This window comes from Macrotis lagotis, chromosome 4, assembly GCF_037893015.1.
Source record: "Macrotis lagotis isolate mMagLag1 chromosome 4, bilby.v1.9.chrom.fasta, whole genome shotgun sequence".
Lineage (NCBI taxonomy): Eukaryota > Metazoa > Chordata > Mammalia > Peramelemorphia > Peramelidae > Macrotis > Macrotis lagotis.
In genome coordinates this window covers 43994689-44007965 of record NC_133661.1, presented here as the reverse complement: position 1 = coordinate 44007965, position 13277 = coordinate 43994689, and the positions used below count along the sequence as shown (strand labels likewise).

At 38.4% G+C, this 13277-nt stretch overlaps 1 protein-coding gene across 3 annotated transcripts in view; it reads left to right on the top strand.

The window, feature by feature from the left end:
* The first annotated feature begins 1083 nt into the window (after window positions 1-1083).
* TMEM72 (transmembrane protein 72) overlaps window positions 1084-13277 on the top strand; it is a 57119-nt gene continuing 44925 nt past the window's right edge. Inside the window, exon 1 of one of the 3 annotated variants that reach the window (XM_074232653.1) lies at window positions 1084-1364. In XM_074232653.1, coding sequence (XP_074088754.1) covers window positions 1289-1364 — 76 coding nt within the window. In that variant the 5' untranslated portion in view covers window positions 1084-1288. The remainder of the gene's footprint in view (window positions 1365-13277) is intronic. The other 2 variants (XM_074232654.1, XM_074232655.1) reach the window with 2 other exon arrangements.

Genomic DNA, 13277 nt, shown 5'->3' with positions numbered 1-13277 from the left:
TTTTTTAATAGATGAGGAAATTGAAGTTGGTAAGTGGTTAATTTCTAGGTCACAGAGCTCCATCAAAATCCTGTCAAATTTTTTTTCATTTTTAAAAAAATCCTATGTCTTGGAGCAACTAGGTGGAGCAGTAGATAGAGCACTAGCCCTGGAGTTGGGAGGACCTGAATTCAAATCCAACCTCAGATACTTAATAATTACCTGTGTGACCTTGGGCAAGTTATTGAACCCCATTGCCTTGCCAGAAAAAACCCAAATCCTATGTCTTGGGGCAGCTAGGTGGAGCAGTAGATAGAGCACCAACCCTGGAGTTGGGAGGACCTGAATTCAAATCCAACCTCAGATACTTAATAATTACCTAGCTGTGTGACCTTGGGCAAGTTGCTGAACCCCAGTGGCCTTGCAAAAAAAAAAATCCCCAAATCCTATGTCTTGGGGCAGCTAGGTGTCTCAGTGGATACAACAGGAGCCCTGGAGTCAGGAAAACTTGAGTTCAAATTCAGTTACCCAGCTGTGTGACCTTGAACAAGTCATTTAACTCCAAAGCCTAGCAAAAAACAAACAAAAAAAATCTTATATCAGTACATAGGTATAAAAGGGAACAATGACCTTGTCATAAACTTGCCCCCACACACACACACACACACACACACACACACACACACACACAGTTCCATGAATGACACAATCTCCAGGCCAGAGACCTGTTCAGAGGTCAAGTGCAATGAGTAGCTTTCTAAACGAACAGATTTTTGACATGAAACCCCCATCATCCACTCCCTGGCCACAAAAGGTTAATTCATGCTGTTATGAGATGCCCTTCAGCATAAGGAGTTTATCTGCCTTTAATCAGATTGATCTACAATCCAAAAGCAACTCCAAAGTGAAGCTTTGGGGGGAGGGAAGGGGGGAAGCCACAATGCATCCAGCCTCTGAAAGGAATTCTGACAAGGTAATCATTAAGCACCATCACTGAGACAGTGTAGCAAGAGTGAGAGCAGGGAAGGTGATTTTTTTCTTCACACTTCTGGGAGGTACCCAAGCAGCAGTAGCTGGTTAGATGTAGTCACAACCTGTTTGGCTTCCCCTCTGCCCTCCAGGGCTTCAGTAGGCACGGTTCTCTAGGAAACGAAATGGGAGGGGACACCTCTTTCAGAAAGGTCATTGGGACTCTGGTAGCTGCTGCAGGTCCTTCTGTTTTTCTAGGGAGACATGCTGGCAAGAGGCAGGGCTAGGCAGCAAGTGTAGCCTGGGCTGCCTCTCCAGGCTGGCTGCCCCCACCTTGAGGATGAGGATGAAGTGGCAGGCGTTTTGGAAGGGCTTGGAGTATTTCTGTCGCTTCTTGGGCATCTCCACAGCAGCAGGTAAGACAAACTCTTCCCGTCTCTTAGCTTCCTCAGCTATATTCATAGCAAACAGTCCTACCAGAAGAATTTGGAATTATGGGGAAAGGGAAGAAACAGACAAAAAAGAAAAAGACATTCATCTGGGCTGCCGCTATTCTGCAAGACCAGGGGCTTCTTCCCAGGACCCCCAGATAGATTGTTTCCAAGGGTGATAGTATATAGAACTGAACACAACTTACCAAGTTGTTCTCACTACTGCCAAGTAAAGGGTAATATTAAAACTTTCTTTCAGAGAGAGTTTCCAATGTAGAAGAAACTCTGACATTGGGATAGCCTGTGAATTGCATTGTCAGTCTGTTAAAGAAGTAAATAAATAAATTGATTGACAGATAACATCAGGAAGTCTTAAGGCTGGCTAGTTTTACAAAAGGTATACTCCTTGAGGTCTCATGCTGCTCACCTGAAACATGAAGGGATGGGTCTGGGAGGTCTCTAAGTTTCCACCCAGTTCTTACATTCTATTATATATTTTTTTCACTGAGGATAGAACAAGATCCCCAAAGGAAACCCCAACCTTCCCCTTTAACAGAAGGAAATAGGGAAATGAGGGAGTGATTACAGGAATATAGACTTTTTTTTTTCCCAGAAGGATTTCTTGTACAGTGGCTTTGGACTCGAAAGATTTGTATTCATAGCCTAGCTCCAATATTTGCTTTCTGTATGATCTTGGGAAGTTTCCTCAGCTGGAAAATGAAGATTATGAGAGTTCCTATCTCATTGGGTTATCGTGGGGAAAATGCTTTGCTTTTTTTAAAGTCTCCAATTATAGAAAAATCAATTATCCTCATTGAAGTCTTCAGTAGACCCACGAGTGCAATAGAAATGTGAATTTATTATTATTCCTATTGTTATCCTATCAACAGCTTTCAAAGTGAAATTAATATCGACACTGTTCTGGCACTAGATACTATATTATTTTCTTTATATATTTAATGTTTTGTGGATACTGCGATGGTAAATGAGAGCATCACTTCTTATGACTGTGATTAACAAGAATGGTATAGTATGTTATGTAAATAAATCATAGAAAATCAAGTTTAGAGGTAAAGGACTTGAATTCAAATTCTGCCAGCCACTGTTTGACCTTGGGAAAAGTCAATTAACTTCTCTGAGCTTTAGGTTCAATTGAGGGGATATTTAATGTCCCATCTAGCTTTAAATTTCTGATCCCATTAACCATCATTATCAGCACTGTGAGGTCAGTCATTATGTACAGTATGTTGGGACTTTTAACAAAATCACTCTAGGATAGAGCACTGGCCCTGGAGTTAGGAGGACCTGAGTTCAAATCTGACCTCAGCCATTTAATAATTACCTAGCTGTGGGGCCTTGGGCAAGCCACTTAACTCCATTGCTTGCAAAAAAACCTAAAAATAATCACTCTAGTCCCTTCTCCAACCAGCAGATTCTCTGACCCTTCTTTCCCTCACCCCCTTTTTTGGAAATGTGGGGAATTCCAGTTTATTTGCAAGATTGTTTCTTAATTCATTTGGTTGAAACATAAGCTCCTCCATCTCCATCTCCATCTCCAACTTCTTGGGATGTTTGTCCATGATCCTAAGGACTCGGTACAAATCCATCCCCACTCAAAGCAAAAACACTGTTGGAACTGGGTCAGCAGTGTATTCTTGCTACATTCAAAAAGGTCAGCATTTTAGGTGAAATTAAGAACAAAACATAAAAAAAGGTAAATCTGCTGGGCCAGGGGAGGGAATGTATAAGACTTCAGAGCTAATGCTATATTTGTATTGTCTGATGTTTTTGATTATTCATGCAACTGTACCCTTCCATTAGCAGAAATAAATGAGAGTTGATTGTAGTATAGTAAATGGAATAGAGACATGACTTTTGTCTAGAAGTCATTAAAAAATTATAGATCTTTCCTCCTAATGGATTAACCAAAGGCAGTTAAAAAGTCTAATGTGTCTATATCCAGAGACTGAAGTCCCTTCTCTGTGTGTACATCCCTTCTCTTAACCACAGCTCGTTCTTCCTGTTCAAAGTCCAGTCATTAACACTGATGTCAATAATAAGTCCTCCACAGCCTACCTCCAATTTACATGTCATGTTTTCCATTACTGTCCTTCACATGGTAAACATTCCAAGTGAACAGGGCTCTTATTCTCATATGCATTTGCCTCTGTCATCCTTTAAGCTTAGAAACAATGCCTCCTTATAGCTTCAGCTACAAAAATTCAGCCTTTAATGAAAGGTCCAATTCAGATCCCACCATCTCTGCTGATTTTAAAATAAAAACAAAAACATGATCCTGAAAAGGGCCCACAAGTTTAACCAGACTTTTTAAAAAGTACATTTGGGGGGGTTAAGTGATTTGCTTAGGGTCATAGAACTAATAAGTTATCTGAGTCTGCATTTGAACTCACAATCTCCTGACATCAAGGCCTTTGCTCTATATACTGACTGCGTACCTGCCCCTTCCCCCACCCCCCACTCTTGCCTTTTGGGGAGGTTATGTTAGGATCATACAGCTGAGATGGATTTTGAACTCTGATTCTTCTGATTTGGGCTCAGTGCTCTCTATTCACTTTGCCACCTAGCTGCCCAGAAAGGAGAGGGAAAAGAGAGGAGAGGAGAGAAAAGGAGAGGAGAGAGCATAGGGGAGGAGAGGGGAGGGGAGGGAGGAAAGGAGAGGGGAGGGGGAGGGGAAGAGAATAAAGGAAAGGGAAAGGGGGAGGGGGAAGAAAAAGGAGCAAGGAAAAGAGAAAGGAAATGAAAGGAAAGAAAAGGGAAAGGATAATATGAATTTGAATCCTGTGTCTGACCTCAGATAATGCCTATCTCTTGGGTTGTTATGAGGATTAAATGAAATAGTAAACATAAAGTGCTTTGCAAACCTTAAATTGCTATGTAAATGCTAGCTATCAGTCTTTTACAAGAACAATTGCAACCACACTTTTTGATATCTCAGTTGTGTTGTAAACTATGAATTATATAGCTTTGAAAGAGTTTGTAACCATGGTTCAGATGGGTGGGGATTATGACTTAAAACAGTGATCAGGTTTTTATTTTAACTGAAGAAACAATGCCATGACTCAGGCTACATTTATACATAGACATAATAGGAAACCACATACTGGTATGGGTTCAGGGTTAAGGACGGTCCTGATGCCCCGAGAATTCCTTTTCCATTGACTCATTACTGAAATTCCACCTTCTTTCATCCTTTTATCTAAAAACTCTGATTCCTCTTAAAGTGTTGTTTGTCCTTCATTTTCGAAGAAGACCATGAAATCAGGGACATGATGCTATGAAAAGCAATGAATTGGATTTGAGTGAGGGGGTGTTCTAAGTCACCAGCCTCACTTTCTTCTCCAGAGCCAACTGGGTGTAGTGGTCAGAAATGAATCAAGATGTCTGGAGATGACCCTGGAAACGAGGCAATCAAGGTTAAGTGACTTGCCCAAGATCACACAGCTAGTAAGTGTCAAGTGTCTAAGATTGAATTTAGACTCAGGCCCTCCTGAATCCATAGTTTGTACTCTGGTGGCACTGTGTCCCCTAGCTGATAAACTCAGCTGTTAATTCCATGACAGCACAGATCCTTTCTTATATAAGGTTTATATCATCTATTCCAGAACAGAACTCTGTAAACAGTAGATAACAAATCTTTGTTTTTCAATTAGATTAAATTAAATTGAATTACCAGTGGATTTTTTGGCAAATGTCTGTTCAAATTCCTTCTGTCACCAGTGAGGACTCTTTCATCACCTATACAGTGATTGAGTTGGATTAGATGATCTCTCAGATCTCTCCAAATTTTGAATGTTTATGAATCTGTCATTTTGTATGGAATCACATTCAATAAAATGATAGAAGAGTCATTCTCAGTCATTTTTCACCTTAATAGTGAAGAAAGCAGCAAGTCCATTTCTAAAGGTGCCAAGAAGAAAGGGCAAGGGCCTTGACCTTCACAGAAAATTAGTTGCTGACCCTACCAAGATCAATCTGACCTGATTTACAATTTGACCTACTTTACCATTTGACCTAGGGCCACTCCTGACTTAGTATGTTTAGAATTAGGTTTATCATCTTTGTGTGTTTTCCATGACTCAAATTCTACAAGTCATAGGTCATACAATTATAAAATTTATAGCCAAAAGAGAATGTAAAGTTCACCAGATATAGAATGAAAGCCCCAGCTCTGTCACTTACTATCTGTGAGAACCCAGGTAAGTCACTTTGCCCCTCCCAATGTCAGATTGCTCACCTGTAAAGTAAGCAAGTTGAATTAGATAGTCTCTAAAGTTCAGTCTCCAAATCTGTGAATTTATGATTCTATTAGCAGTTTCATTTGGGGGGTAACTAGATGATGTAGTGAATAGAACATTGACCCTGGAGTCAGGAGCAACTGAGTTCATGAACAGATTTCAGACACTTGTGAGTTGTGTGATCCTGGCCAAGTCACTTAACCCTGAAGTGGTTTGCCAGTAGTATAACAAGCAAAGACTCAGAGACAGAATGTAGATCTAGGACTGTTCTAAATCTCAAGTCCAATCTTGCCTCAACTGAACCAAGCTGCCCTCTAAGTCAGGGCTGTTTAACCTTACTTTTAAAATTTTTTTATTGGAAAAAAATAGACAATATATTTTGATTTGCCAATTTAGTAAGAGCTCTGAGGTAGCTTGGCTTCATTTACTAAAGTATTTAGTAAACCCACCAGTGGACCCCATAAAATCACCCTGTTAACCACATTTTGAACAGCCCTGCTCTAAGTAATGGTTATAGTAACAATAGCAACACCATAGCTTTTAAGTTTTATAAAGCATTTTATAAGATTTCTCATTTTATCCTCACAACAATCCCAAGAAGTAAATATTGTTATTCTCAGTTTATCGTTCAGCAACTGAGGTCAATGGGAGTAGGGAGGAGGGAAAAATCATTTATTAAGTACCTTCTATGAGCCAGAAACTATACAAATTGCTTCACAAATATCACATTAGATCTTCACAACAACCTTGAGTGGTAATTGCTGTTATTATCCCTTTTATAAAATTGAGGAAACTGAGGCAGGCAGAAATTAAGTGACTTCCCTAGGATCAGAGAATTAGTGTCTGGAACCAAATTTGAACTTGTCTTCCTAAGTATATGCTGAGCACCTTCTGTTTATGGGTCATTCTAAGAGAAAAAACAATGTTATAACCGCCCCAATTTATTTACCTTTCATCCTTCCTTCACCCTACTTGAAAATCACCCATAATATATACAGTATTTGGGCAAAAACATTCTCAAGACTTGTTTATAAACACATCCATTAATAAGATAGCAAACAGATGATGGAGTTTATGTTGAAGCAGCTGATTCGGGGAATCTGAGTTTTCCCTTGCTTTTGCCAACAAACAAATAATTTGAAACAGTGATTTTGTGTAAACACTGTTTCTCCTGCTAACTCATTCATTCTCACATAGCAAATATTTTGGATCCAGTTGGAAACTCAGTCCAGATCTCTTTGGGACACAGGCCTGATCATATGTTTTGAGAAAGAACCAGCCAAGTTACTTCCCATACCCATTACTTTCCCATACCGCATGGTTTTTACAAGAATTGAAAATGGGGACATTGTTTATTAATATATGGAAGGGCCCAAGAAGCATTTTAAACCCAGATGTTCTCATTATTTTTTAAAGAGTACAGCTAATAGGGTGTATGGCCCTTCACCACTTCAAAGTTCAAGAGACCTTAATGTTTCTGAAGAATCCATCTTGAGGCTCAACAGTAATGTCCTTCCCTTTTAAATTTTATCCCCACAACCACCTCCTGCCAATAAAAAGATCATTGTACATACTAATACAAGTGGAGGTAGATTTATTACCCTAATAAGGCAAAAGTGAAAGGCTATAGAGAAGAGTAAACAATATGTTTGTTAGCAGATCCACATCTCCATCTTGTTTCTAGCCTTGACTAACTATGACAATGAGAAAATCACTTAAATTTTCCAACCCTTGGTTTCCTCATCTGTCTAATGGGGATAATGATACTTTCACCATTTTCCTCATAAGGTTATTGGAAGAAAAACACCCCGTGTACCTTAAAATGCTACTGTTTTTAAATGTTGGCAAATTGTATATTTAGATGTGTGCCCATATCATTTGTGTTTAAGAAAGTGGAGTCTGGAACTATATTTCCCACTGGGATATTTTCCATCTTATTATAATTTTGGAATCCAAAGCTTTTAAAAATTGGATGAATAAAGTTTTGGACCTGGATTTAGGAAGGCTAGAGATGAAATCCAGCCTCAGACGCTTACAATTTAACCCTAGACAAGTCACTTTACCCTGTCTGTTTCAGTTTCCTACACTGAAAAATGGGGATAGTAGCCACTACATCACTGGGTTTTTGTAAGGCTCAGATGAGATAAAATAGATAAAGGTTTATCACAGTGATTGACATCGGTGCCTACTTTTTGCCTTTCCCTCCCTTCCTTTCACCTCAAATGAACCCTGTGTACAGGAATGAGATCTGAATCTGGAGTATGCCAGATGCAGTTCAGTCCCCTACTCAACGGTTAGCTTGGGACTCAGTATTTCTGACACTGAGACATTTCATCTGTAAAATAGAAATAAATTTATATTGTCTGCATCTTGGCATTGTTGGCTGGAAAGAAAGTCAAAGCACTTTATGTTAATAAGACCTTACTTTAATGGGAGCTGGGGCAGCTAAGTGGCACAGTAGATAGAGCACCGGCCCCGGGAGTCAGAGGATCTGAGTTCAAATTTGACCTCAGACACTTACTAATTATGAAGCTGTATGACCTTGGACAAATCACTTGACCCTATCGCCTTGCCAAAAAAAAATCTTTAATGGGAACTACTACTGATTTCATGTAAATTGTCATATCTTTCTTGGGATTGAAAAAGTGAAACTTTGAGATTCTGGCTTTATTTATTTGACAATTCCTACAGATGATGCAAATCGTTATCTATACATGCCTAGACCTCCCATGGGACTTCCATAGATTGACCACAGTGAATACATGCAATGACCCAAGCTTCTTGTCATGACAATGGAACCTGCATTGTACTCATTACATGACCAGTGGATGGTCTTTCTGATCATTTCTTTTTTCTTTTTCTTTTTTTTTCTTTTTTTTGGTGGGGCAGTGGGGTTAAATGACTTTCTCAAGTCCACACGGCTATTATGCATCAAGTGACTTAGGCTGGATTTGAAGTCAGGTCCTTCTGACTGCAGGGCTGGTGCTCTATTCACTGTGTTACCTCCTCCCCCTCTATCTTTTCTTTTCTTTTTTAAAATTTTATTTATTTAAGACAACAGGGTTAAGTGACTTGTCCAAGGTCACACAGCTAGGTAATTGTAAGTGTCTGAAGCTGAATTTGAACTCAGGTCCTCCTGCCTCCAGGGCCTGTGATCTAACCACTGCACCACCTAGCTGCCCCCACTCTTGCCCCATTTTCTGATCATTTCTTGGATCATGCCCTTCATATTACTTCTCCATAATCCCTTATTTTTAATATGTTGACAATTGTTAGATCCCAAAATGTACTTCTCATTGTCATTTCAGTCATTATCAACTCAAATTCCTAACAAACTCTAGTGGCTTTTGAATTTGTCTTTCTTATGGCTCAGTTCCCCAATTCCCAAGTTCTATTAGGTAACCCTGAAGACTCATTAGCCCCTACCAGTCTGTTCCCCATTATGAATGAAAGTTAGTTAAATTCTTATTAATTAGCAAAAGGATTTATTGGGAAATGAAAACAATATTTAAAAAAAAAATTCAAACCAGGACCCATTCTTATCTTCTAAACACATAGTCTTTTGGGAGGTTAGACTCAACTGCAAAGTACAAAGGTATTTAAGTACAGATATAGAAAATGTATAAGTCCAAAAATTATCTCAAAACTTCTGGCCCTCAGAATCCTTTTGTAGAATTCTCATGGTATTTTGCCCTACATTTAACTCTTTATTGATCTCGAAGGGCTAGTTTCTTTGTAAAGTCCATGAGATGAAGCTACCAATACCCTTTGGTGACTGTCTTTGCATTCCATCTGCATGTATTATCTCTGTCATTGACCAGTACCAATCCAGTGTGCACTGCTATTGTTCTTAGTCACCTGTGGGATTACTTCACCATTTTGGTCCAGAGGAATGTCCTCTGTCATTCTAGCAGTCTCTACTAAAGCCTCTGGTCACTAGTAAATTTCTGGTAAAACTTCTGCAGCTCCCAAATATACAATTTTCTGGGTGGTCTCCTCTAAGAATATTTGTTGACACAGGATCAGGAAAGAATAAACACATATGAAACATGTCACCATGAGTTCAATGATAAATGGCAATTTGCAACCTCTACTCCCACCCAGCAGCTCAGAGTAGCCATGGTCTCACTCCCTACCAAGAAGGATGAGAGTCATCAGTGCTAGTTTATCACCTGATGAGGCATCATTTCTTCCAACTCTGAAGCCAATTAGATCTTCTTCATCCTTCATTTTCATTCCTTCAGTTACACATGGCTAGATACAGGCTTTCAAAGTTTTGTATGTTGGACTGGAACAGGCAGGGACTGTCCATGATCTGTATTACCCCAGAAGGTTCACATCAGTTAGCCTCGGAATTATACTTGACACTTCCCTTCCCATTAAATAAATTCATCCCTTTTGAGAGACTATAAATTTTATTTGTACTCTAAAATGATACCACTCTTAGCCAATCAGCAGAATGTAATTTACCACTGGTCGCATTCAATCTTATCATCCTTATGGAATCTTTCTTTATACTTGGTCTCTGGTGTTCAATCTCCTGCATTACAGTGGTGAATTTACACTTCCCTATGTTTGCCTCTCATAAAAAACAGAACTTTTTATTAAAATGGCTGTTATCATTTCAGTTGTGATCAACTTTTTGAGAACATTTTGGTGAGTTCTTTTTTCTTTTCTTTTTTTTTCAATTATATGCAAAGGTAGTATTCAGCATTCATCTATTTACAAGTTTATAAGTTCCATATTTTTCTACCAGCTTTTTACCCTTTCCCCATGATAATGAACAATCTGTCATGTTGTCCATGTGCAAGTAGGTTTAACTTATTTCCATATAAGTTGTGTTGTGAAAGAGGAATTAGAACTAAGGGGGAAAAACCTGTGAAAAAGAAAATGAACATAGTTTTCTTTGCACCGAATTCAAACTCCATAGTTCTGTTTTATTTTTGTTTTTGTTTTTCTGAATATGTCATTTTCCATAACAAATCTCTCAGGATTGTCTTTGATTACTGAACTACTGAGAGGAGTTGCATCCATCATAGCTGATCCATCTCACAATACTGCCATTAATGTGTCTAGTATTCTCTTGTTTTTGCTCACTTTACTCAGCATCAGTTCATGCAAATCTTCCCATGCTTTTCTAAAATTAGATTGTTCATGATTTCTTATAGAATAATAGTACTCTATCACATTCATATGCTATAACTTGTTCAGCCATTCCCCTATATCCATAGGACATCCCCTCAATTTCTAATTCTTTGTCACAGCACAAAGAGCTGCTATAAATGCTTTTGTACATATGGGTATTTTTTTTCTATTTCTTGATGATCTCTAAGATATTTACCTAGTAGTAATATTGTTGAAGCAAAGAGTGTACATTTTTATTGCCCTTTGGGTATAGTTCCATATTCCTTTCTAGACTGATTGAATCACCTCACAACTCCATCAGTTGTGCATTGGCATGCCAGTTTTTCCACATCCTGTTCATCATTGAACATTTTCCCTTTTTGTCATGTCAGTCAATCTGATAGAAGTGAGGTAGTATCTCAGAGTTGGAAAATGACTTGAATTCTTATAAATTTGACTTGGACTTATATATTTTATTCTTTTTTTTTAGTTTTTGCAAGGCAATGGGGCTAAGTGACTTGCCCAAGGTCACACAGCTAGGTATTAATTATTAAGTATCTAAGTCTAAATATGAACTTGTATCCTCCTGACTCCAGAGTCAGTGCTCTACCCACTGTGCAACCTAGCTGTCCCTTGTAGTTCTTTAGAAATGAAATCTTTATTATAAATACTAGCTGTAAAAATTGTTGCTCAGTTTTCTGCATTCTTCCTATTCTTGGCTACTTTGGTATTTTTGGTGCAAAATCTTTTTAATGTAGTCAAAATTATTCATTTTGCAATTTATAATGTTCTTTATCTCTTGTTAGGTCATAAACTTTTCCCTTCTCCATAGCTCCAACAGATAGACTATTTCTTCTTCTCCTAATTGGCCTATGGTATCACTCTCTATGTCTAAATCCTTATGTTTGTCCTTTATTTTTGAAGAAGACCACAACATCAGGGAGCTGATGCCATGACAAGCACCTGAATTAGATTTGAGTGAGCTGGGGCTAAGTTAAGTCACCAGCCTCACTTTCTCCTCTAGAACCATCTGAGTCCAGTGACCAGATATGAATCAAGTTAAATGGAAATGGCCCTGGATGCCAGGCAATCAGGGTTAAGTGATTCACCCAAGATCACACAGCTAGAAAGTGGCAAGTGTCTGAGACTGCATTTAAACTCCCGTCCACCTGAATCCAAGGTCAGTGCTCCAAATTCACTGTGTCACCTAGCTGCCCTTATAGGGTGTGAGATGTGGATCTATACCTAGTTTTTGTCATACTATTTTCCAGTTTTCCCAGTAGCTTTCATCAAATAGTGAGTTCTTATCCCAGAGACTAGAGTCTTTGGGTTTCACAAATAGTAGATTAGTATCATTTACTTCTGTTTCTTTTGTTACCTAATACTGATTCACCTCTCTATTTCTTAGCCAGTACAAGACAGTTTTGAAGATCTCTTCATAATATAGTTTTAAATATGCTGCTGGTTACAGATAGAAATGCTGATGATTTATGTGGGTTTATTTTATATTCTGCTATTTTGCTAAAATTGCTAATTGTTTCAAGTGGTTTTTTAGTTGATTTTCTAGAGTTCTTTAAGTATACCACCATATTTTCTGTAAAGAATGAGTTTCATTTTCTCATTGCTTATTCGAATTCCTTTAATTTCTTTTCTTATTGCTCAAGCTAACATTTCTAGTACAATATTGAATAATAATGGTGAACATCTGGTGTTTTCTTAGCAAAGACAGTGGAGTGGTTTTGCATTTCCTTCTCCAGATCCTTTTACAGATGAGGAAAATGAGGCAAACAGGGTTAAATGACTGGTCCAGAATCACACTAGTAAATGTATGAAACCACATTTGAACTCAGCTGTTCCTGACTCCATGTAAGACATTCTATCCCCTAAACCAGCTACCTAATCCATTAGAATGGGTAGCAATTTTAATCATCAACTTGTATTGCTAATTACTGTATGTAAAGAAATTTTACACTATTTAAGTTAATATATATAATTAAATAAATACCAAAACATAGGCAACATATAGTAACTTTTCCAATAATCATTCTGTTATGAATTATTTCTTAACCTAGCATTATATTTTCCTTTAATATCAATTTGGTACATATTTGTAACTCACACAGAAATTTTCTTAGAGTTCAGCGTTAAATGCTCAACAAATATTTTAGATTTTTCAAGGCAATGGGGTTAAGTGGCTTGCCCAAGGCCACATGGCTACGCAATCATTAAGTGTCTAAGGTCGGATTTGAATCCAGGTACTCCTGACTCCAAGGCCGGTGCTCTATCCACTGTGCCACCTAGCTGCCCTTCAACAAATATTTTAGAATCACAGAAGTTCTGAATTTTCTGGGCCCTTAGTGACCATCTGGTTCATCCCAACCCTCATTTGGAATGCCTCTACAATCCACCTAACAAGTAAGAACTCACCTAACCTTAAGACCTTGCATCCAGGTCCATCACCAGTCATCCTGATTCACATCTGACCATTGGATCCAGATGGCTCTGGAGGAGAAAGTGA